Below are 26,391 nucleotides of genomic sequence, written 5' to 3' on the forward strand. Positions count from 1 at the left end.
ACTTCATGTGTATTTAAAAGCTGACAAAAAAACATGTGTATCTTTCTATCCTGCTTATTCCTGCATTTCATTGATTTATTAATGTGTAGGATGGCCAGGCATGGTCAGTCAAATTCCACATCTGCATCCCATACTTTCCTTCTCTTGACTTCTTGGAAATATCCATGGGGAGCAAGATGGATATCAGTCACCACCCCATGATCTATGACCTCAACTGGATTCCACTCCAAGTAAGTTTAGTCTAAGCTTGACACTGAGTCCTGGAAATCCAGCATCAAAACAGGAAATGATGTAGTTGAGTGGGGAGAAGTCACTATCTTGGGAAACTGAGGTACCTTGTAACCGACACTTTCATCCTCTTGCATGGGGCTAATGGGCTACTTCTCCTACCAGGACAGAACAGGCAGAGAGTAAAGGATGAGGCAACTGTTATGGCTTCAGTCTTTGTTCTCTTTATGGGCGTGAGCTAGCGGTTTTACTTTCTCTTTTGATTTTTTGTTAGGCCAGAGTGGTAGATTTTCTTTCTTTTTGTTAAATCAGAGTGGTAGATTATTTTTTCTTTCTTCTTTTTTTCTTCTTTCTTTCTTTCTTTTCTTCTTCTTTCTTTCTTTTCTTCTTTCTTTTTCTTTTCTTTTTCTTTCTATTTCTTTCTTACCTCTCTCTCTTTCTCTCTTTCTTCTCCCTTCCCTTCCCTTCCTTTTCTCTCTCTCTCTCTCTCTCTCTCTCTCTCCCTCTCTGTTGACAGGGTCTAACTCTGTCATGCAGGCTAGAGTGCAGTGGCTAATCAGGCTCATTACAACCTTGACCTTCTGGGCTGAAGCGATCCTCCCACTTCAGCCTCCTCAGTATCTGGGACTACAGGCATGCACCACCATGCCCAGCTGATTTTTATTTTTATTTTTTATTATTTTTTAAGTTACACTTTAAGTTCTAGGGTGCATGTGCACAACGTGCAGATTTGTTACATATGTATACATGTGCAATGTTGATTTGCTGCACCCATTAACTCATCATTTACGTTAGGTATTTCTCCTAATGCTATCCCTTCCCCTTCCCCCGACCCCACAACAGGCTCTGGTGTGTGATGTTCCCCACTATGTGTCCGAGTGTTCTCCTTGTTGAGTTCCCACCTATGAGTGAGAACATGCGGTGTTTGGTTTTCTGTTCTTGTGATAGTTTGCTGAGAATGATGGTTTCCAGCTTCATCCGTGTCCCTACAAAGGACATGAAGTCATCCTTTTTATGGCTGCATAGTATTCCATGGTGTATATGTGCCACATTTTTTTTCTTTTCTTTTTTTTTTTTTTTAAGTTTGGAGTCTTTCTTTTTTTTTTTATACTTTAAGTTCTAGGGTACATGTGCATAACGTGCAGGTTTGTTACATATGTATACTTATGCCATGTTGGGTGCTGCACCCATCAACTCGTCAGCACCCATCAATTCATCATTTATATCATGTATAACTCCCCAATGCAATCCCTCCCTCCTCCCCCTCCCCATGATAGGCCCCAGTGTGTGATGTTCCCCTTCCCGAGTCCAAGTGATCTCATTGTTCAGTTCCCACCTATGAGTGAGAACATGCGGTGTTTGGTTTTCTGTTCTTGTGATAGTTTGCTAAGAATGATGGTTTCCAGCTGCATCCATGTCCCTACAAAGGGCGCAAACTCATCCTTTTTTATGGCTGCATAGTATTCCATGGTGTATATGTGCCACATTTTCTTAATCCAGTCTATCGTTGATGGACATTTGGATTGGTTCCAAGTCTTTGCTATTGTAAATAGTGCCACAATAAACATACATGTGTATGTGTCTTTATAGTAGCATGACTTATAATCCTTTGGGTATATACCCAGTAATGGGATCACTGGGTCAAATAATATTTCTAGTTCTAGATCCTCGAGGAATTGCCACCTGTCTTCCACAATGGTTGAACTAGTTTACAGTCCCACCAACAGTGTAGAAGTGTTCCTATTTCTCCACATCCTCTCCAGCACCTGTTGTTTCCTGACATTTTAATGATCGCCATTCTAACTGGTGTGAGATGGTATCTCATTGTGGTTTTGATTTGCATTCTCTGATGGCCAGTGATGATGAGCATTTTTCATGTGTCTGTTGGCTGCATAAATGTCTTCTTTGAAAAGTGTCTGTTCATATCCTTTGCCCACTTTTTGATGGGGTTGTTTGATTTTTTCTTGTAAATTTGTTTAAGTTCTTTGTAGGTTCTGGATATTAGCCCTTTGTCAGATGGTAGATTGCAAAAATTTTTCCTATTCTGTAGGTTGCCTGTTCACTCTGATGGTAGTTCTTTTGCTCTGCAGAAACTCTTAGTTTAATTAGATCCCATTTGTCTATTTTGGCTTTTGTTGCCGTTGCTTTGGTGTTTTAGTCATGAAGTCCTTGCCCATGCCTATGTCCTGAATGGTATTGCCTAGGTTTTCTTCTAAGATTTTATGGTTTTAGGTCTAACATTAAGTCTTTAAACCATCTTGAATTAATTTTTGTATAAGGTTTAAGGAAGGGATCCAGTTTCACTAGTGATTTTTAAACTTTTGTAGAGGTGAGGTCTAACTATGTTGCCCAGGCTGGTCTCAAACTCCTGGGCTGAAGTGATTCTCCTACTTCAGCCTCACAAAGTGATGGGATTACAGGTGTGAGCAAATGTACCTGGCCCAGAGTGCTAGATTTCTAAACTGGTTTTGTATCTTCCTTATTCCTAGAAGGGTGGTCCCTCCCATTTAGTTTTCTGAGGGCTCCATCTGAGGTAAAGTGGAGTTTCTGCTTCAAGTAACATCTTCTCTACCAGTTAGGTGGGCTCAAATCCAGATCCACAAGAGACAGAAAAGAGTAGAGGTAGTGTTCTTAAAGATAAACACAAGGCTAAAAATTTCATACGAACGTCGAATTTGCTTGATTTCATGACTTACTTTACAAAAGTTTTTCACATGATGGCCACTTTCCCTCAGGGTTCCTTTCACATCTGGCACACCAATATCATATGACCATAGTTCTCTCCTGTCTCTCGACCACAAAAGTACACTCACAACAAATTCTCTGTACCATAGTAGTGGAGGAAACTTTTCTAAATATGACTTAATATCCAGAAGCAATAATGGAAAAGAATGATACATTAGATTTTATATAAAAATGCATGGCAAAAACAAGACCCATAAGAAAAGTAAAATAAAAAACTACAAATTGGGAAAAATACAACTTACATCACAGGAAAGGGTTATATGTCTAGTATATAGAAAGCTGTTGAAAAAGCAAAAGCAATAAACAACATCTTGAGGAGAAAAAGGGCAATAGATACAAACAAGTATTTCACTGGAAATGTTCCTTAAACATAGGGTAATGAGGAGAGGGAGATAAAAAGAGGTTAGTGAATGTATACAAAAATACAGTTAGATAAAAGGAGTAAGATCTTATGTTTGATAGCACAGTAGGGTGACTATAGTTAACAAAACTTATTGTACATTTCAATATAACTAGAAGTGCAGATTTGGAATGTTCTCAACTCAATAAAATGATAAATATTTGAGGTGAGGAATATCCCAGCTACCCAGATTTGATCAGTACACATTGTATGCTTGTATCAAAATATTTCATTTACCCCAAATATGTACAACTAATATATATCCATATAAATTAAAGACTCCAAAAATACACAAAAATGCTCAACTGCTCAACCTAGTTCTTGATAAGATATGCAAAGAAAATAAGATGAGATGCCTCTTCTCACCAATTACATAGCATTCACAAGCACTGCTGGTGGTAATGAGGTAGGAGGTGGGACTTGACTCGGAGGCAAGGCTGGGACACCAAACCAGATTGGGGACTAGTTAAAATCGGGAAGAGGCAGAAGCACCTCTCCAGAAGACGTGCCCACTAGTGTACCATGTCAGTTTACCATTGCCATGGCAACACCCAGAAGTTACCACCCCTTTCCGTGGCAATGACCCAAAGGCCCAGAAGTTACCACCCTTTTTCTAAAAATGTATACATAACATGCTCCTTAATTTGCATGTAATTAAAAGTGGGTATAAATAGGACTGCAAAACTGCCTCTGAGCTGCTACTATTGACACACTGCCTATGAGGTAATGAAGTAGCCCTGCTCTGCTGGTGCAATCATGGAGCTGTAACACTGCCACCTCAAATAAACTGTTGTCTTTTACCACCGGCTTGCTCTTGAATTCTTTCCTGGTTGAAGCCAAGAATCTTCCGGCTAGGTCCCAATTGGGATTCACCTTTCCTGCATTAGCAATAGGAAATGATATAACCAACCAGGGGATTTGATACTATCTAGTAAAATTACATAGGTATTGCTCTTGGAACCAGCAATCTCTCTTCTAAGAATCTGTCCCAAAGAAACAATACAGGAAGATAAAATAAAATACAAAACATAACGCCATAAACAGAAAGCCATTCCTGCAGAACAACTCATAATAGCAGAAGATTAGAAACAAAATGTCCACGAATAGGATTTGTGGTTAGTTTCAAAACTTACAGTACATCAATATCTTAGAGTACTATGCAGCTGTAAAAAGCAATGAAGACTTCTCTGTACTGCTATGCAATGAATTCTAGGATATATATATATAGTTGTTGCTGTTGTTGTTGACACAGGGTCTTACTCTGTCACCCAGGCTGGAGTGCAGTGTCACGATCTCGGCTCACTGCAGCCTCGACCTCCTAGGCTCAATCAATGATCTCGCATCAGCTCCCCAAGTAGCTGGGACTAAAGGTGTATGCCACTATACCCGCCTAATTTTTGTATTTTTTCTAGAGACGGGGTTTTGCCATGTTGCCCAGGCTGGTCTTGAACTCCTGAGCTCAGGCAATCCACCTGCCTCAGTCTCCCAAAGTGCTAGAATTACAGGCCTGAGCCACCGCACCTGGCCTAGGATATATTGTTAAATGAATAAAGTGAAGTGCAGAAAAATATGTAGTGCTGCTGCTGTACAATATAATATGTTAGCTACTAGCCACAAGGAGCTATCTTAATTTAATTAAAATTAAGTTAAATTAGAGATTCAGTTACTCCATGACAATAGACACATTGTATGTAATCAATCTTTAATTCCTCAACAAAACACTAAGGTAACTAGTGCCTACTGTTTTGGACAGTGCAGGCACAGATTACTAGCTCTGAAGAAATGTATATTGCACAGTGAGGATGTAGAATATGCCACCTTTTACCTCTGAAAGGGGGAGAAAAGTAATATACATGTTATACTTGCATATATATATATATCTTTTTTTTTTTTCTTTTTTTTTTTGAGACAGAGGTTCTCTCTGTCGCCCAGGCTAGAGTGCAGTGGCGCGATCGCCACTCACTGCAAGCTCCGCCTCCCGGGTTCACACCATTCTCCTGCCTCAGCCTCCCAAGTAGCTGGGACTACAGGTGCCCACCACTGTGCCCGGTTAATTTTTTGTATTTTTAGTAGAGACAGGGTTTCACCGTGTTAGCCAGGATGGTCTCGATCTCCTGACCTCGTGATCCACACGTCTTGGCCTCCCAACAGGTGTGAGCCACTGCGTCCGGCCACTTGCTGATGTTTTTTAAAACTGGAAGGCTAAAACAAACAAAGATAAAAATGATTACCTATAAGGAGACAGGGGAGCAAACCAAGATGGAAGATGATAATGTATATTCTCCTAAAAATATAATACGTATTTACTGCCTCCATGCACTGAAAAGGGCAAGAAAGAATGACCAACTCAGTAGTAATGAGCAACCCTAGTACTCAGATTATTAACTCTCACAACATTTCCCACTAAAAAAAGTATGGCTCCCTTGCAGAAATGGCTGATTCCAGGACTGGGCAAGGATTGCACTGAATGAGTGTAGACTAAAGTATAATACCAGAGAGCACATCAAAAAGACTAGGGAAGAAATAACCCACAGATTGGGAGAAAATACTTGCAAACCACACATCTGTAAGGGAATAATACCCAAAATATATGAGGAACTCAAATAACTCAATAGCAAGAAGCTACTGGGGAGGCTGAGGCAGGAGAATCGCTTGAACCTGGGAGGCAGAGGTCGCAGTGAGCTGCGACTGCGCCACTGCACTCCAGCCTGGGAGACAGAGTGAGATCCTATCTCAAAAATAAAAAAGATCAAATGTACAATTCAGTGGTTTTTAATATATTCACAGCGTTGTGCAACCGTCACCAATATATATTTCCTGGCTATTTCCACCCCTTCCCCCCGCCCAAAGAAAGCCCATAACTTTTAGTAGTCTCTCCCTACAGCCTCTGGCAACCACTAATCTGCTTTCTCTGTGGATGGGTCTGGACATCTCCTATCAATCAAATAATACAATATGTGGCCTTTGGTGGCAACATTTTTCACTGACCATAATGTTTTCAAGGTTCATTCATGTTGTAGCATGTCGAAGTACTCCATTTTTTCTTTGCGGCTGAATAATATTCCATTCATGGTTATATCACATTTGGATTACCCATTCACCAGTTGATGGCATTTCGTATATTAAACGACCCTTTTATCCTTGGGATAGATACCACTTGGTCATGGTATATAATTCTCTTAATATGATGTTGGATTTGGTTTGCTAGTATTTTGTCAATAATTTCTGTGTCAATATTCATAAGAGATATTGGCCTATAGCTTGCTTTGTGATGTCTTTATCTGTCTTTGGTATCATGGTTATGTTGGCCTCATAGAATGAGTTAAGAAGTGTTCTCTCTACTTTTTAAAGAGTTTTAAATTTGATTTCATCTGTTTAAAAAAATGTTTGGTAGAATTCTCCAGTAAAGACATTTGGTTCAGGGCTTTTTTTTCTTTTTCCTTGGGAAGCTGTTGATTGCTGATTAAATTTCTTTCTTTATTTATTTCTTTTCTTTTTTTTTTTTTTTTTTTGAGGCAGAGTCTTGCTCTGTCGCGCAGGCTGGAGTGCAGTGGCATGATCTCGGCTCACTGCAAGCTCTGCCTCCCGGGTTCACGCCATTCTCCTGAGTCCCAGCCTCCTGGGACTACAGGTGCAGGACACCACGCCAGACTAATTTTTTATATTTTTAGTAGAGACGGGGTTTCACAGTGTTAGCCAGGATGGTCTCAATCTCCTGATCTCGTGATCCACTCGCCTCGGCCGGATTGAGCTGCCACACCTGGCCAAATTTCTTTACTTGTTATAAATCTATTCCTATTTTCTATTTCTTCTTGAGGTTTTGTTGTTGTTGTTGGTAGTTTGTGCATTTCAAAAAATTTGTCTGTTTTATCTAAGTTATCTAATTTGTTGATATACAATTTTCATAGCACTCTCTTATAATCCTTCTGGAAGGTCTGTGGTAACACCCCCACTTTCCTGTCTAATTTTAGTAATTTGAGAGTTTTCACTTACTTCTTGCTCAGTCTAGCTGAAGGATTGTCAGTTATGTTGTTCTTTCACATAACATGCTTTTGATTTTATTGATTCTGTTGTTTCTCTATTCACTGTTTTATTTATTTTTGTTCTAATCTTTATTGTTTCCATCTTTTTCCTAGCTTTGCATTTAGCTTGGTCTTCACTTTCTAGTTTTGTGACGTATAAAGGTAGGTTATCGATTTTATAGTCTTCTTTTTTAATGTAGGCGTTTTCAGCTTTAAATTTCACACTGAGCACTGTTTTTGCTGCATCCTGTATGTTTTGGTATGTTGTGCTTTTGCTTTAATCCTTTAATCCATCTCAACATATTATCTGACTCCACTTGTAATTGCTTCTTTGACCCATTGATTAAAGTATGTTGCCTAATTTCTATATATTTGTGAATTTTCCAGTTTTCTTTTTGTTATTGAATTCTACTTTCATTCCATCATGGTTGGAGAACATATTTTGTATGATTTCAATATTTTAAAAATGTATTGAAGGCTGAGTGCGGTGGCTCACGCCTGTAATCCCAGCAGTTTGGGAGGCTGAGGCGGGTGGATCACGAGGTCAGGAGGTTGAGACCATCATGGCTAACACAGCGAAATCCTGTCTCTACTAAAAATACAAAAACAAAATTAGCCAGGCGTGGTGGCGGGTGCCTGTAGTCCCAGCTACTCGGGAGGCTGAGGCGGGAGAATGGCATGAACCCAGGAGGTAGAGGTTGCAGTGAGCCAAGATTTTGCCACTGCACTCCAGCCTGGGCAACAGAGCGGGACACCGTCTCAAAAAAACAAAAAAAATGTATTGAGACCTGTCTTTTGGTCTAATGTATGATCTATCCTACAGAATGTTCCATTTTAACTTGAGAAAAATGTATATTTGTTGTTAGCTGGAGGGTTCTGTAGATATCTGATAGGTATAGTAGGTTTATGGTGTTATTTAATCCCCTATTTCCTTACTGACCTTCTCTTCAGTGGTTCTATTAATTATTGATTATGGGGAATTAAAATCTCCAACTACTATCAGAGAGTAGAACTGTTTATTTCTCCCTTCAATTCAGTCAGTTTTTGCTTCACATATTTTTGGGATCTGTTGTTAGGAGCATATATTTTATAATTGCTACATATTCTTCTTTTTAGAAACTAATGTTTACTTTCCATCAACTTATTTTCATTTTGCTTAAGAGCCTGTGAAAGAACAGCTTAAGACCACCTAGTGCTTGTTCTTACCCATTCAGTGGCCTGAGCAGTGGGAATTGCAAAGAAGTCTTCAGTGGCAGGCTGTGGGCCAGTCTTCAGTGGGGAATTTCTGAATAGGCACAGAGGGCACCTGTATGCCTTCAAACTGGTCTGCAACCTCAGGTTGAGTGGTGCTGAACTCAGAAGTGGAAGCAGTCCATTTACCCTGAAATTTCTCCTTGATCACATCTTTTTCAGCAGCAGCTTGTGCTCTTCCTTTTCAATCATTTCAGGATCTCTGTAGAAACAGCGATCAGCATGACCTTCCATGGAAGTTCACAGAAGATGGTACCATGCATGCACAAAACTTCCTGGGTCAACCTCCACCATTTCAGACCCACCAAGTGAGAGCTCTTGTTGTTGCATGGCATGCCAATTTACACACAGCACAGAGAAGAATCTGTGTTACACAGAGCAATTGTGGGCAGGTTTATGTAAGATGCATCTATCAAAGCCTGGTGGTCCGCCTTGGGATTGATAACCACCGGAAGACATGGCTCCTGGAAGGCTGCTTGGATCTGGTTAGTGAAGGTTCCAGGAGTGAAGTGGCCAGAAATAGGAGTGGCTACACTGGCAGCAGCAAACTTCAGCATAGCCTGCTGGCCAATATTCCTAGAGGATATGACACTGACATCAGCAGGGACTTCAATGGCAACAATGGCATGAATTGCCACCAGGTCCTCTCAAGGAAAAGTGATGGCATACTGACTAGATGTATGATGCAGATGCCATCACTTTTCCTTTTGTAGACGTACTGCTCTATTTGGAGTCAAGGTTGGTGCCACCTAAGTAAGTTCTTTTTTTTTTTTTTTTTTTTTTTTTTTTTTTTTTTTGAGACGAGTCTCGCTCTGTCGCCCAGGCTGGAGTGCAGTGGCCGGATCTCAGCTCACTGCAAGCTCCGCCTCCCGGGTTTACGCCATTCTCCTGTCTCAGCCTCCCGAGTAGCTGGGACTACAGGCGCCCGCCATCTCGCCCGGCTAATTTTTGTATATTTTAGTAGAGACGGGGTTTCACCGTGTTAGCCAGGATGGTCTCGATCTCCTGACCTTGTGATCCGCCGTCTCGGCCTCCCAAAGTGCTGGGATTACAGGCTTGAGCCACCGCGCCCGGCCTCTGAAAGGAATTTGAGGACCTCCTCCTTCATTTACAGGACATCAAGGGCTCCAGACATTGTGAAAGTTTCCCTTTAAGTTATGACACGAATCCAGAACAACACTGTATAGATCCCTTTCTGGGTAGTGCAGAAAGACAACTGTTACATATTCTTGATGTTTCGACCCTTTTATAAATGTAAAATGTCTGTCTTCATCTGTTATAACGATTTTTGAGTCTATTTTGCCTCATAGTAGTATAGCTTTCCCACCTGTTCTTAGTTACTATTTGCAAGGAATATTTTTTCCCATCATTTCACTTTCAACTAATTTATATCTTGGAATCTAAAGCAAGTTTCTGGTGGACAGCACATAGTTGGATTATGTATTTTTATTCATTCTTCCAATCTCCACCTTTTAATTGAAGAGTTTCATCCATTTATATTTAGAGTAATTACTGATAAGAAGAGACTTAGTTCTGCCATTTTGCTATTTGTTTTATATTTTCAAATTTGTTTTATATTTCTTATTTTTTTTGTTCCACTATTACTAATTTATTTTGTGATTTATTTCTTCTATTGTAGCATTTTGACGCTTTTTTCATTTATTTTCTGTATATTTTTAGTTTTTCTTCCAGTCATTACCATGGTTATTACAATTATCATATTAACTTTATAATAATCAAGCTTGAGGTAATATCAACTTGGTTTTTTTTTTTTTTTTTTTTTTTGAGATGGGGTCTTTCTCTGTCACCCAGGCTGGAGGGCAGTGGTGTGATCATGGCTCACTGCAGCCTCAACCTCTCAACCTCTTGGGTTCAAGCAATTCTCCTGCCTTGGCCTCCTGAATAGCTGAGGATGACAGGCATGTACCACCACACATGGCTAATTTTTTTTTTTTTTTTTTTTTGGTAGAAATGGGGTCTCCATATGTTGCCAGGGCTGGCATGGAACTCCTGGACTCAAGCAATCCTCCTGCCACCTCAGTCTCCCAAAGTGCTGGGATTACAGGTATGAGCCATCACGCCTGGCCGTATTTATTTAGATTTTTTTAAATTTACATATTTTGATAAATTATACCTAAGTATTTGATTTTTTTGCTGCTAATACGAATAATATTATGTTTTCAGTTTCAAATTCCAATCATTTATTGCTGGTATATAAGAAAGCAACTGACTTTTATATATTAACATTGTATCCTGGAACATTGCTATTATCACATAATAACTCCAAGAGTTTGTTGTTATTGTTGTTGTTGTTGTTGTTGATTCTTTGGAATTAACTACATAGATAATCACATTATCTGTGGAAAATGACAGCTTTATTTCTTCATTTCCAGTTTGTATATCTGTATTTCCTGTTTGTCTTATTGCATTGGCTAGGACTTCCAGTAAGGCTTGAATAGGAGAAATGAGAGGGGGCATCTTTGCCTTGTTCCTTGATCTTTGCCTTGGTATTAGAGGAAAAGCAGCTGGTCTGTCATCATTAAGTATGATGTTATAGGTTTTTGGGTAGATGTTCTTTATCAAATTGTGGAATTCCCCTAAGTTAATAGTTTTATGAGTTTTTATTATTAGTGGGTGTTAGATTTTTGTCACATGCTTTTTCTGCATCTATTGATAGGATTATATGTTTTTTCTTCTTTGGTTTGTTGATGTGATGAATTACATTAATTGATTTTTGAATATTGACCCAGTCTTGCACATCTTGAATAAATCCCATCTGGTCAAAGCATGTGATTCTTTTTATGCGATGTTGGATATGATTTTAGTTTCATTGCTGAAAAATCTCCATCAATTTTCTATTTCCAATTTCATTAATTTCTGCTCTAATTTTTATTATTTCTTTTCTTTGCTCACTTTCTTTTGGATCTAATTTGCTCCCATTTTTCTAGGGTGGAAGCATAGATTATTGACTTAAGATCTTTTCTGTATTCGAATATATATGTTCAATGCTATAAATTTCCTTCTAGGTATTGCTTTTACTGCATTCTGCAAATTTCAGTAAGTTGTATTTTCATATTATTTAATTCAAATTTCTTAAAATTTCTTTTGAGACTTCTTTGACTTGCGGGTTACTTAGAAATATGTTGTTTAATTGCCAAGTATATTGGGGTTTTTCAGCTATCTTTCTGTATTAATTTCTAGTTTAATTCCGCTGAATTCTGACAGCATACTCTGTATGCTTTCTATTCTTTTAAATTTGTTACAGTATGTTTTATAACTCAGAATGTGGTCTATATTCATAAATATTCCATATGAGCTTGAGTAGAATGCATATTCTACTGTTGTTGGGTGAAGTATTCTACTATGCCAATTAGATCCAGCTGATCGATGGTGACCTGAGTTCAACCATGTCCTTATTGATTTTCTCCCTGCTGGATCTGTCTATTACTGATAGAGGGTTTCTCAAATTTTCAACTGTAACAGTGGATTCATCTATTCCTATTTTCAGGTCTATTACTTTTTGCTTAGTGTATTTTATTTTTCATATTTATTTATTTATTTTTGAGATGGAGTCTCGCTCTGTCGCCTAGACTGGAGTGCAGAGGAGTGATCTCGGCTCACTGCAACCTCTGCCTCCCAGGTTCAAGCGATTCTCCTGCCTCAGCCTCCCCAGGAGCTGTGACTAGAGGCACGTGCCACCATGCCTGGCTAATTTTTATATTTTTTGGTAAAGACATGGTTTCACCATATTGGTCAGGCTGGTCTAGAATCCTGACCTCAAGTGATCCGCCCACCTCAGCCTCCCAAACTGCTGGGATTACAGGCATGAGCCACCACGCCTGGCCCTGAACTGCACACTTTAAAATGGTGATTTTTCTTTTTTCTTTTCTTTCTTTCTTTTTTTTTTTTTTGAAATGGAGTCTCGCTCTTTTGCCCAGGCTGGAGTGCAGTGATGCGATCTCGGCTCACTGCAACCTCTGCCTCCCAGGTTCAAGCGATTCTCCTGCCTCAGCCTACCAAGTAGCAGGCATGCACCCCCATGCTCGGCTAATTTTTTTTACAAAATGGTGAATTTTAAATGTGGAATTATATCTAAATAAAAGTGCTAAAATCCCAAAGTGATATCAGATGTTGAATTGTGGGTAGCATCTTATAATTTCTACTGGAATTTTAAGTCATAATTTCTAGAAATGATTCACATTGTGGCATAATTCAAGACTGACAATTCTCTAATCAGTATTTAAGAATTTGTACTTTGAACCTGATGAAAAAATAAAGAAAAACAAGAATTTGTATTATATTTTCACTGTTCCAGGTAAGAATGAGCCTGAAAGTAGTTGGGGAAGAACACACCAGCTTCAGCCTAAACTATTTTCCTCTATTTAATTGCATATGTTTTAGCAGGCATTTTAGTAGTCTCCAGTCCAGAAGACACATCATATTCCTCACCTGTGGGGAGCAAGAGTTGGGCAATACTGAGTCAACATGGCATGCTCACTTCCCGCTGGGTAAATCCGGTGGAGATGGACACAGATATACACACACTCACACACACTCAGCAGAAAGGACTACTATCCTAAAATGTCTGTTTGACATCAGAGCCCAAACAGCATTAAGGCGGTACTCATCTAGTGTGTTAAAAAACAAAACAAAACAAAACAAAAATAACCCTGTTTTTTCTCTGCAGCGGACACCATCTGGGCGTCCCTAACCCAATTCAATTCTGATATTATCTACCCGGAGATAGCATTAGATCCCACAAGTTGAGGTCTCTGTCCCATAAGACTGTCCCGACTTAAGACACCAGTGGCAAGTCTCGGCCTCTGGAACTTCTGACAACTGGCTTCAGGTTAAGGTTCCCAAAATCCCTTATTTGGGCTTGGCTAATTTGCTAACATGGCTCACAAAACTCAGGGACACATGTGTACGGTTTATTATGAATATTTTAAAAGATACAAGTAAGCAAGCAGATGAAGAGATACATAGGGCAAGATCTGAAAGAGTCCCGAGCACAGGAGCTCTCGTTCCTGTGGAGTTGGGGTGTACTCCCCTCCCGCAAGCTGATGAGTTCTTGTTACCTTCTTGCAGGCCTCCATGAGTTCAGCTGTCCAGAAGCTCTCTGTGTCCCATCCCCTTGGGCCTTTTATCAAGATGTCATTAGATAGGCAGGACTATCATGGACAACCATGTAGAAATGTGATTGGACAAAAAGGGTGTGATCTAACACTATTAGACTGAGTAGGGAAACCCAGCAAGGCCTGACTATTCAGATTCCTCTTGGCCTCTCTGTGCAGCATTTCTTCATTCTGGGTATGGGGGAGGACCCCTTCTGAATTGAGATCTTATTGAGGTAGAGACCCACAGGATTTATTTCCCTGGTCCTGACAGATTAAAGTGAAGAAACTGGCAAGAACCAGCAGATGGCGACAAAAGCGATCTCTAGCTGCTCTCATTGCTCATTAGTATAAGACACTCCCACCCAGTGCCACAGTTTACAGAATGCCATGGCAATGGCTCAGAAGTTACTGCTCCTTTCCTAGATAGCTCTAAATAACCTACCCCTCAATTTGCATTAACCCACTCCCTAATTTGTGTGTAATTGCAAGTGGGAATAAGTAAGTATAAATTAGTTGCCAAGAGCCCATATGTTGCTGACTCTGGGTGCACTGCCTCTGATTTAGCCCTGCTCCACAAAGAGCAGTACTGTTCAAAAACAGATTGTTGCCCAACACCACTAGCTCACCCTTGATTTATTTTTCAGGGTGAAGCCAAGAAGCCACCCTGGCCACCCTGGCTAAGTCCCCAATATGGGAGCTTCCCATTCCTGCATCATTATGACCTACAATCAGACAAGGTAAATCGGAGAATTTACTTATGGCCACCTCCAAGACAGAAAGGCAGGGGAAAACTAATGTATATTTTTAGTTTCTGTGGCCTGCCTTGGAGAGAAAAAAGGAGTAGGTGAAAGGAGAGCAAGAGAAGGTCAGAGAGAGAAATTCTGTCTTTTGAGGCCTGCTTCTGAGGCCTGAAAGTGCCCCAACATAAGGGAAAGACAGTCTTTGTTTTGTTTTGTTTTGTTTTTTGAGGCAGAGTTTCACTTTGTTGCCCAGGCTGGAGTGCAGTGGCATGATCTCGGCTCACTGCAAGCTCCACCTCCTGGGTTCACCCCATTCTCCTGCTTCAGCCTCCCGAGTAGCTGGGACTACAGGTGCCCGGCACTGTGCCTAATTCCTTTTTTTTTTTTTTTTTTTGTATTTTTAGTAGAGACTGGGTTTCACCGTGTTAGCCAGGATGGTCTCGATTCCTGACTTCGTGATCCACCCGCCTCGGCCTCCCAAAGTGCTGGGATTACAGGCATGAGCCACTGTGCCCAGCCAAGAAAGACAGTCTTTTATGTTTATGATTCTGAAGCTGCTCCGAAACAAAAGACCAAATACTTTCATGAAAGGTATGCTTATTGTTCTAGTCACTTAGGGAATAACAACAGCTATGGGAATTATGAGCCAAAAATCACAGAAGAATATGTATATCTCACAGTACATGTAAGTATAAAGTAAAGAAAGAGGTTTTATTCACACTTTTTATTTTGTTTTTTGGAGAGACTTGCCTAGGCCTCCCAAAGTGCTGGGATTATAGGCGCGAGCCACCACACCTAGTCTTTACCCACTTTGTTAGGGACAGAGTGGGTCTCTGGCTCAACAAAAAGCCCAGATAAATCAATGGGGCTTTGGTGCATTAGGTCAGCAGAGGGGAAAAGGACAGTAGAAGGGACAGCAGTATGCAGTAAACTTGGAAGTACCTAGGGGAGAAGGAAGGAGACACAGAAGTTGGAGGCACCTGTAAGCCAGCTGGACTTGTTTCTGAATACAGTTTAAATAACCTGTAGACACATCTATGCCTGACGGTATTCAGAAATAAACTCAGTAAGAATTTCAACACAACGACAGCAGAGCATTAAACCAGGAATAGAACACTTCTGACATCAGGGCCCTGTGCAACAGCACAAGTCATATACCTATGAAGCCTTCCCTGGCTGTGTGTGTTGGCTGATAACAACTTACATCTTTTTTCGGAGGGAGTGAGGGGACAAGGTATCACTCTGCTGTCCAGGCTGGAGTGCAGTGGTGCAATCATAGCTCACTGCAGCCTTGACTTCCCAGGCTCAAGCAATTCTCCCACCTTAGCTTCTCAAATAGGCGTGACCACAGGTGAGTGCCACCACACCCAGCTAAATTTGTGTGTGTGTGTGCGTGTGTGTGTGTGTATGGAGATGGGGTTTTCCCTATGTTCCTCAGGCTGATCTCAAACTCCTGGGCTCAAGCAGTCCTCCCACCTCAGCCTCCCAAATTGCTGGGATTACAGGCCTGAGACATACAACTCACATTTTAGCCCTTCTCCAGGGAACTGTTCTCTGCCAAATGGGAGCCGCCTTGCTCCAGAGACTATGCTCTGCTCCACCTACAGACTTTGATCTGTGACTGACAGACACTGAGTTACAAAAAGCCAGTGACTTACTGTCAAGGTGGGATGACTTGTGTGTGCTTCAGAGTTTTCAGGTGCGATTAACTAAACCCAATCTCTAGTTAAACCCTATTCTTCACCACTGCCCTGCTCCCCAGCCCTGTCCTGCTTCCTTTACTTCCTTTAACCTGAGACAGCATTATTACAAGAAACTACATTCATAAGGATCTCTGTTCCAAGTTCTGCTTTTAGGGAGCCCGACCTAAAATAGGAAGGGTCTCTTTATAGAAATATTTCAGCTAAAATCTCAAAAGTAGAAAGAGTATTTGCTTTCTCTTGGACAAACCCGAATTGAAATTGAACCCAAATTCAAGGAAGCTTTTCTAGACTTAGTTACCATTTTATAGGAATCACAGAGTAAAGAGGTATGCGTTAATGACACCACTGAGATCCAGACTATAGGAAAATAGAGAACAAATGAGTATTTCATCAATAATTAAAGAAAAAATTAAAAAATGAAAACCCACAGATTAAAAGAAATTTAGGAAATATGGCAACCAATCAAAACACGCATGTCTTATTTGGATCTTGATTCAAACAAACTGTTAAAAAATATATATAACACAATTGTGTATTTGAACACAGATTAGACATAAAATGATATTAAGGAATGTGCATTATTAGATGTGACAACAGTATTGTGGTTGTATGCTAAATAGAAGAGAACCCTTATCTTGTAGATATGTACTTTGAAATATTTATGCCTAAAGTGATATTATGTCTAGAATTTGCTTCAAAAATATCTTTAAGGTTGGAAAGCGGGTAAGATAAAGATGAAATAAGATGGGCCATGAGTTGCTAACTGTGGAATCTGAGTGAGGACTAGTACATGGTTTGCATTATACTATTCCATTTTTCCAAATGTTCAAAATTTTCCATTAAAGTTGAGATAAAGTTAACATAAACTATGAAGACTGTGTTTCTTAAACAAAAAAGGGACCGGGTGCACTGTCTCATGCTTGTAATCCCAGCACTTTGGGAGGCCAAGGCGGGTGGATCACAAGGTCAGGAGATCCAGACCATCCTGGCTAACACAGTGAAACCCTGTCTCTAATAAAAATACAAAAAATTAGCTAGGCGAGGTGGTGGCTGCCTGTAGTCCCAGTTACTCGGAAAGTTGAGGCAGGAGAATGGCGTGAACCCAGGAGGCGGAGCTTGCAGTGAGTTGAGATCATGACACTGCACTCCAGTCTGGGCTACAGAGCGAGACTCTGTCTAAGACAAGGAGGAAAAAACATGGAAAAGACAACTAGTACCAGCTACTGCAAAAACATGCCAAATTGTAAAGACCATCAATGCTAGGAAGAAACTGCATCAACTAATGAGCAAAATAACCAGCTAACATCATAATGACAGGATCAAGTTTACACATAACAATATTAACCTTAAATGTAAATGGGCTAAATGGTCCAATTAAAAGACACAGACTGGCAAATTGGATAAAGAGTCAAGACCCATCAGTTTGCTGTATTCAGGAGACCCATCTCACATGCAGAGACATACATAGGTTCAAAATAAAGGGATGGAGGAAGATCTACCAAGCAAATGGAACACAAAAAAAGGCAGGGATTGCAATCCTAGTCTCTGATAAAACAGACTTTAAACCAACAAAGATCAAAAGAGACAAAGAAGGCCATTACATAATGGTAAAGGGATCAATTCAACAAGAAGAGCTAACAATCCTAAATATATATGCACCCAATACAGGAGCACCCAGATTCATAAAGCAAGTCCTTAGAGACTTAGACTCTCACACAATAATAATGGGAGACTTTAACACCCCACTGTCAACATTAGACAGATCAACAAGACAGAAAGTTAACAAGGACATCCAGGAATTGAACTCATCTCTGCACCAAGCGGACCTAATAGATATCTACAGAACTCTCTCCCCCAAATCAATGGAATATACATTCTTCTCAGCACCACATCGCACTTATTCCAAAATTGACCACATAGTTGGAAGTAAAGCACTCCTCAGGAAATGTAAAAGAATAGAAATTATACCACACTGTCTCTCAGAACACAGTACAATCAAACTAGAACTCAGGACTAAGAACTCAATCAAAACCTCTCAACTACACGGAAACTGAGCAAACTGCTCCTGAATGACTACTGGGTACATAACGAAATGAAGGCAGAAATAAAGATATTCTTTGAAACCAATGAGAACAAAGATACAACATACCAGAATCTCTGGGACACATTTAAAGCAATGTGTAGAGGGAAATTTATAGCACTAAATGCCCACAAGAGAAAGCAGGAAAGATCTAAAATTGACACCCTAGCACCACATTGAAAAGAACTAGAGAAGCAAGAGCAAACACATTCAAAAGCTGGCAGAAGGCAAGAAATAACTAAGATCAGAGCAGAACTGAAGGAGATAGAGACACAAAAAATCCTTCAAAAAATCAATGAATCCAGGAGTTGGTTTTTTTAAAAGATCAACAAATTGATAGACACTAGCAAGACTAAAAAAGAAGAAAAGAGAGAAGAATCAAATAGACGCAATAAAAATGATAAAGGGATATTACCACCGACCCCACAGAAATACAAACTACCATCAGAGAATACTATAAATACCTCTATGCAAATAAACTAGAAAACCTAGAATAAATGGATAAATTCCTGGACACACACACTCTCCCAAGACTAAATCAGGAAGAAGTTGAATCCCTGAATAGACCAATAGCAGGCTCTGAAATTGAGGCAATAATTAATAGCCTACCAACTGAAAAAAGTCCAAGACCAGATGGATTCACAGTCGAATTCTACCAGAGGTACAAGGAGAAACTGGTACCATTCCTTCTGAAATTATTCCAATCAATAGCAAAAGAGAGAATCCTCCCTAACTCATTTTATGAGGCCAACATCATCCTGATACCAAAGCCTGGCAGAGATACAACAAAAAAAGAGAATTTTAGACCAATATCCCTGATGAACATCAATGCAAAAATCCTCAAATAAATACTGGCAAACTGAATCCAGCAGCACATCAAAAAGCTTATCCACCATGATCAGTGGGCTTCATCCCTGGGATGCAAGGCTGGTTCAACATATGCAATCAATAAACGTAATCCAGCATATAAACAGAACAAAGAAAAAAACCACATGATTATCTCAATAGATGCAGAAAAGGCCTTTGACAAAATTCAACAGCCCTTCATGCTAAAAACTCTCATAAATTCGGTATTGATGGAACGTATCTCAAAATAATAAGAGCTATTTATGACAAACCCACAGCCAGTATCATACTGAATGGGCAAAAACGGAAGCATTCCCTTTGAAAACTGGCACAAGACAGGGATGGCCTCTCTCACCACTGCTATTCAACATAGTGTTGGAAGTTCTGGCTAGGGCAATCAGGCAAGAGAAAGAAATAAAGGGTATTAAATTAGGAAAAGAAGAAGTTAAATTGTCCCTATTTGCAGATGACATGATTGTATATTTAGAAAACCCCATTGTCTCAGCCCAAAATCTCCTTAAGCTGATAAGCAACTTCAGCGAAGTCTCAGGATACAAAATCAATGTGCAAAAATCACAAGCATTCTATACACCAGTAACAGACAAACAGAGCCAAATCATGAATGAACTCCTATTCACAATTACTTCAAAGAGAATAAAATACCTAGGAATTCAATTACAAGGGATGTGAAGGACCTCTTCAAGGAGAACTACAAACCTCTGCTCATGAGATAAAAGAGGACACAAAAAATGGAAGAACATTCCATGCTCATGGATAGAAAGAATCAGTATCGTGAAAATGGCCATACTGCCCAAGGTAATTTATAGATTCAATACCATCCCAATTAAGCTACCAATGACTTTCTTCACAGAATTGGAAAAAGCTACTTTAAAGTTCATATGGAACCAAAGAAGATCCCGCATTGCCAAGACAATCCTAAGCCCAAAGAACAAAGCTGGAGGCATCATGCTACCTGACTTCAAACTATACTACAAGGCTACAGTAACCAAAACAGCATGGTACTGGTACCAAAACAGAGATATAGACTAATGGAACAGAACAGAGCCCTCAGAAATAATACCACACATCTACAACCATCTGATCTTTGACAAACCTGACAAAAACAAGAAATGGGGAAAGGATTCCCTATTTAATAAATGGTGCTGGGAAAACTGGCTAGCCATAAGTAGAAAGCTGAAACTGGATCCCTTCCTTACTCCTTATACAAAAATTAATGCAAGATGGATTAGAGACTTAAATGTTAGACCTAAAACCATAAAAACCCTAGAAAAAAACCTAGACAATACCATTCAGGATATAAGCATGGGCAAGGACTTCATGTCTAAAACACCGAAAGTAAGGGCAACAAAAGCCAAAATTGACAAACAGGATCTAATTAAACTAAAGAGCTTCTGCACAGCAAAAGAAACTACCAGCAGAGTGAACAAGCAACCTACAGAATGGGAGAAAATTTTTGTAATCTACTCATTACAAAGGGCTAATATCCAGAACTACAAGAAACTCAAACAAATTTACAAGAAAAAATCAAACAACCCCATCAAAAAGTGGACAAAGGATATGAACAGACACTTCTCAAAAGAAGACATTTATGCAGGCAACAGACACATGAAAAAATGCCCATCATCACTCGCCATCAGAGAAATGCAAATTAAAACCACAATGAGATACCATTTCACACCAGTTAGAATAGCAATCATTAGAAGGTCAGGAAACAACAGGTGCTGGAGAGGATGTGGAGAAATAGGAACACTTCTACACTGTTGGTGGGACTGTAAACTAGTTCAAACACTGTGGAAAACAGTGTGGCGATACCTCAAGGATCTAGAACTAGAAATACCATTTGACCCAGCCATCCCATTACTGGGGATATACCCAAAGGATTATAAATCATGCTGCTATAAAGACACATGCACACGTATGTTTATTGTGGCACTATTCACAATAGCAAAGACTTGGAACCAACCCAAATGTCCATCAATGATAGACTGGATTAAGAAAATGTGGCATATAGGCCAGGCGCGGTGGCTCAAGCCTGTAATCGCAGCACTTTGGGAGGCCGAGACGGGCGGATCACGAGGTCAGGAGATCGAGACCATCCTGGCTAACACGGTGAAACCCCGTCTCTACTAAAAATACAAAAACTAGCCGGGCAAAGTGGCAGGCGCCTGTAGTCCCAGCTACTCGGGAGGCTGAGGCAGGAGAATGGCATAAACCTGGGAGGCGGAGCTTGCAGTGGGCTGAGATCCGGCCACTGCACTCCAGCCCCGGCGACAGAGTGAGACTCTGCCTCAAAAAAAAAAAAAAAAGAAAATGTGGCATATATATACCATGGAATACTATGCAGCCATAGAAAAGGATGAGTTCATGTCCTTTGTAGGGACATGGATGCAGCTGGAAACCATCACTCTCAGCAAACTGTTGCAAGAACAGAAAACCAAACACCGCATGTTCTCACTCATAGGTGGAAATTGAACAATGAGATCACTTGGACACAGGACGGGGAACATCATACACCAGAGCCTATTGTGGGTGGGGGAGGGGTGATAGCGTTAGGAGATATCCCTAATGTAAATGACGAGTTAATGAGTGCAGCACACCAACGTGGCACATGTATTCATATGTGACAAACCTGCATGTTGTGCACATGTACCCTAGAACATAATATAATTTAAAAAAGGAAAAAAAAAGAGAACAAAAAGTTATTAAGAAGAATTAGAAAAAATCCACTGTCCTTGACTCATTTCCTGTTCCCACCAAACGTTCTGGTGTAGAGAAAAGGGGGAGCATTGGTAACAAGGACCACAGTTTTCCACTGGGGTGGGCGGGACAGATGCTCTCTTTATTTAAATTTTTGGCATCTTGCTCATCACAAATTTTCTTGCAATAATTTTGTTTCTTAAGATGTTGCATTAAGATGTTATTTTTCTTGACTGCTGAGGAAATTTGCACCCCTTTATATTCTGCACCCATGTCCTGGTTGGGAGAGGTGGGGAAAATCCTGGGAGCCCAGGACAAGGAGAGGAAGTCCCACGGAAGTGGGAATGGCCAACAGCTCCCTGAGAAGACAGTTTCCTTCTTGGGGAGGCAGAGGAAGGCCCAAGAACACACAAAGACAGAAGAGTGGAAAGGCCGGCCAGGCTGGAGATATTGAAAGAGACTCCGGATGAGGATAGGGGCTGGCCTAAAGCCCCGCCTGACTCCCGGCAGCAGGAGGGGGCGTGGAACGGAGGCGGAGCTGTTGGCGATGACAACAGCCCCACGTGACCAGCCAACACTGAGTCTTGTCTGGCTCTGGCGTCAGAGCCATCGTCGCTCGTTCCCTTCTCGGCGGCGGTACCTGCTCCTGGTGGCCCTGAGGACGTGCGGGCCAGGGGCGGCCCAGAAAGTAGGAAGCGGAGGGTGAGCAGGTAAGGGATCCGGAGTGGGGTCCCTGGGGTTGGTGTTGGGGAGCGGCTCCGGCCTGCAGATGCCCCACCCCGGGGGAGCCGCGCGGAGACGCAGTCGGTCCGCGATGCAGCCCCCGGGCCCCGCCGCCGCGAGCCTTCCTTGAGCGGAGAGGTGGCCGTCCCCGAGGGAGCCGGCGGTCCTGAGGCTACGACCGTTCGGAAACACCTGCCTCCGCCACCAGCGCAAGCTTTTCCGACACCCCTGCCCCGCCCTTCTTGGTGCAGAAAATGGTGGTCAGCTTGCGGGGCGGGGTGACTGAGGCGCGGGGCGAGGGCTGCAAGGAGGGCCCGGGCCCGGTGCGGGGCGGGGAAGGGGCCGGATGGCGGTGGGTCCTAGCTAGCGCTCCGCTGCAGCAGCCCCCACTTCCCCAACCCCGGCCGTCTGCAGGTCTGCGAGGCTAAGTGTCGCGGCGGCGCACCTCGCGTCGAGAATCGGGAGGAGGAGGAGACTGCAAGGATAGGCCCAGGTCGGTGCGAGGGACGGTGGTGAGGCGGGGGCCAGAACGTAAGGAAAGCCCAGTCTGAGACCCCAATCCATGCCTTCACGCTCGACTCCCTCTACTGCATGCAACCTTCCCCTTACCACACCCCATCCTCGTCCTCCATTTTACTGCCTGCAGAAGCATGGAGATGGATCTACAGGGAAAATGGTGGGCTTTGCGAGAGGGAGGGGCTCGGATTGGGGGCACCCCACAGGGCACACCGGCTTCTCAGGTGGAAAAAAATGAAATGTTAAAGAGTGTAAAGTCAAATCCAGGGCTCTGAATTTTAAAAGGTGCCTAGTAGTGCCTCTGTCCTCAGTGCTTATCAGTCCACAAATTCAGCCCATTTTCTCTCTCTCGTCTCCTAGGAGTAATGGAGTCCAAAGAGGAACTAGTGGCAAACAATCTCAACGGGGAAAATGCCCAACAAGAAAACGATGGAGGGGAGCAGGCCCCCATGCCGAATGAAGAAGAATCCCGCCATTTGGGAGGGGTTGAAGGCCAGAAGCCTGGAGGAAATATCAGGCGGGGGCGAGTTAGGCGACTTGTCCCTAATTTTCGATGGGCCATACCTAATAGGCATATTGAGCACAATGAAGCGAGAGATGATGTAGAAAGGTTTGTAGGGCAGATGATGGAAATCAAGAGAAAGACTAGGGAACAGCAGATGAGGCACTATATGCGCTTCCAACTCCTGAACCTGACAACCATTATGACTTTTGCCTCATACCTTGAATCCTAAAAGTTTTTGCTGAGGTTAATGTGAACACTGCTTTACAAGCTTGTATTTTTGTGATTTACTTTTTCTGTAAGCCTTTTGGTGTTCCACTTAACCAGTTTCTAATGGAAATTAGAATTCTAATTGTATATTTGTCTCAGCCAAAAAGTTACTGTCAGCATGGCAATTCACCCATTTTAGGAAAAATACTCTTTTCATAATGTGAAATGCATAAAGCAGTTCAAAAAGCAGTCTGTATTCCATCATCTTCCTCTTTCATTCCAGTCCTGTTTTTTGTAAATACTACTTTTCCTCCTCTGGCTACCTGGACTCAAAATCTCAGTTGTCTTTGACAATTTTTTTCTTGTCCCTGACCAAAAAAGAATGATCATACCCATAATTCAATGTTTGATATTTTAAGAATGTATGTTCTAGTGTTTTTCAGAGTGAGTCTACCATCTGTATAAAAACACCTTGGGGGCAGGAGCATTTAAGAATGTGGGACCTATCATCCAGACTCACAGAGTGGGGCTCCAGAATCTGCATTTTTAGCAAACTCTAAGTCTCTGATGTGTACCAAAATCAGTGCCATTGGTGTGTGTGTATGTAACTATGTATGTGTGTTTGTGTGTATATAATGTGTCATAACCGTAAACAATAAAGAGTATCAAGATGAATCTCTCTGACTTTGGTGGGCAAGTAATTAAAAAAGTATGAGACCTTAAAATAGACTGATGATTATAGGAGCGGTAGGGACAGTGGCAAAATTATTCACTGTGCAGAATAAAGCATGCCTGAAGGTCACAGCGTGAGGAACTCAGAATTCATCACCCCTGTCAGCAGTTTCACATCCAGCATCTCATTTTATCCTTAGAATAACCTATAAAATCTGTATTGTTATCCCACTTTTACAGATGAGGTCACTGGGTCTTAGAGATGTTAAGTACCAAGGCTAACCTCTGCTTGGGGTGGGGGAATCCAGCCTGGGCCATTTTCTATTGGACCTTACCATCTGGAGATGCAGAATATTTGACTTTTGTAACTTGATGACAGGCTGAGGATGGTGAAAGAGACTCAGCAAGAAGGGGGCTGTTTTTCTATACATTTGTTTTTCTACATCTCAAATACAGACACGTTAATTTTTAGAATATTGAGGGATTAAAAAAAAATAAGACCCTCCAGTGTTGTTCAGAGTTAGGATTGCCACTCTATGGCTCTTGAAATCAGTTTTGTGGGTTACAACAAGCAATTTTTATAAAAGAGGACAAAACTCATCCTGTCACCCATGAGTAGTGTTAAGAATTGTTTTTGAGAAAATAATGTGTTCTATGTAGTAAATATTGCCACCTTTAAGATGTATTTCTAACTAGGTCACAGTGAAAAAAAAAATGAAAATCACTTATTTGGTGCAAACTTGGTTTCACAAGTGAGGAACTGTTAAGAAAGCGATTATTCCTAAGGCCACACAGCCAATTAGTGAAAAGACCTGTAACCACCCACCAAGCCACAGTGCTTCAGGGTGCTTGTCTTCTCACCACATCGCCTCCACAAAAAATTATTTGGAAATTTTTGCAGTATGTACTGATTGCCAGTCAGTGTAAATGGAAAATCATATACAACTTACGCAAAAATCACTTTATTTGAAGTTCACACTATTTAGTCATCAGAATTCCTGCATATTCAACTGAGAACCACATTCAAGGGAAACTCTGTGCCTCAGATAATTTTGGAGCTGGAGTGATCTTTCATCTGTCTAGAGGAAGAGGATGATATAGAGTCTGATTTGAAAATGCACAGTGGTGAACTCAGGCACTTCAAAAGGGTGCCTGACTGAGTAGCTGACTGAGTAGAGTCCATGAATGATCTTTGGTTCCTCTGAAAATGAGTACTGTGCCTTCTGGCAACCACCAATTGTGGATTTCCCAAAGTAGCCTCAATCTCCCTCCTCACAATAAAAGCTAGCTCTGGGGGTGTGAGATCAGAATATGATTAGTTGAAAGAAAGCTAAAGCCTCCTCACTGGGGTTTTTGAGGGAGGATGAGGAATAAGGACAGACTTTCTGGAAGAAATAAGTGTCAATGCTTGAGTTCAGAATATGGTTTTTTGAAGTACCAAAATGAGCCCTGTCTCTTCGGTGTTTCTGGGAGAGTGGGATGATAAGGACAGAATTTTCTGGAAATGGTAAAGGTCAGAGAACGGGGTCACAATGTAATTGGTTGAAGGAGAACTAAAGACTGCTATCCTGGGAGTTTCTGTGATGGTAGGCGATGAGCACAAAACTTTAGAGGACATAAAGTTCAGTGACCAGAACATGATCAGAACATGATTGTTTGAAGAACTGAAGAAAACTCCCTTACCTCTGTGTTGCTGCAAGGGTGGAGTGGTAAAGAGAGAACTTTCTAGAAAAAGAGGGGGCTGGATCAGAAGGTAACTGAAGAACAGAGCTATCACAGTGAACACATTTATACATCCCATGGGAGGGTCCACTTTCCTTGATCTTGGTGGGCAATACATTTTGTCTTTTTAAGGTGACAACAGAGCAATGTCAGTGAACGCCTCTAAAGAGACTAGCAAGAAAATATAATGACTCTT

General features: G+C 41.2%; 1 protein-coding gene and 1 pseudogene across 1 annotated transcript; one reads left to right on the forward strand and one right to left on the reverse strand.

Annotated features, from left to right (window-relative positions):
• Positions 1-8,574: 8,574 nt before the first annotated feature.
• On the reverse strand, positions 8,575-9,781 carry LOC117078233 (annotated as a pseudogene).
• A 12,621-nt stretch (positions 9,782-22,402) lies between these two features.
• BEX4 (brain expressed X-linked 4) lies at positions 22,403-24,476 on the forward strand. The gene is given in 4 exon segments (XM_033201921.1): positions 22,403-22,560; positions 22,988-23,066; positions 23,450-23,767; positions 23,770-24,476. Coding segments are annotated over 2 exon segments (360 nt in total). The 5' UTR covers positions 22,403-22,560; positions 22,988-23,066; positions 23,450-23,454; the 3' UTR covers positions 23,817-24,476.
• Positions 24,477-26,391: the final 1,915 nt, after the last annotated feature.

The sequence above is a fragment of the Trachypithecus francoisi genome, unplaced genomic scaffold (genome assembly GCF_009764315.1).
Source record: "Trachypithecus francoisi isolate TF-2019V2 unplaced genomic scaffold, Tfra_2.0 Lachesis_group6, whole genome shotgun sequence".
Classification (NCBI taxonomy): Eukaryota; Metazoa; Chordata; class Mammalia; order Primates; family Cercopithecidae; genus Trachypithecus; species Trachypithecus francoisi.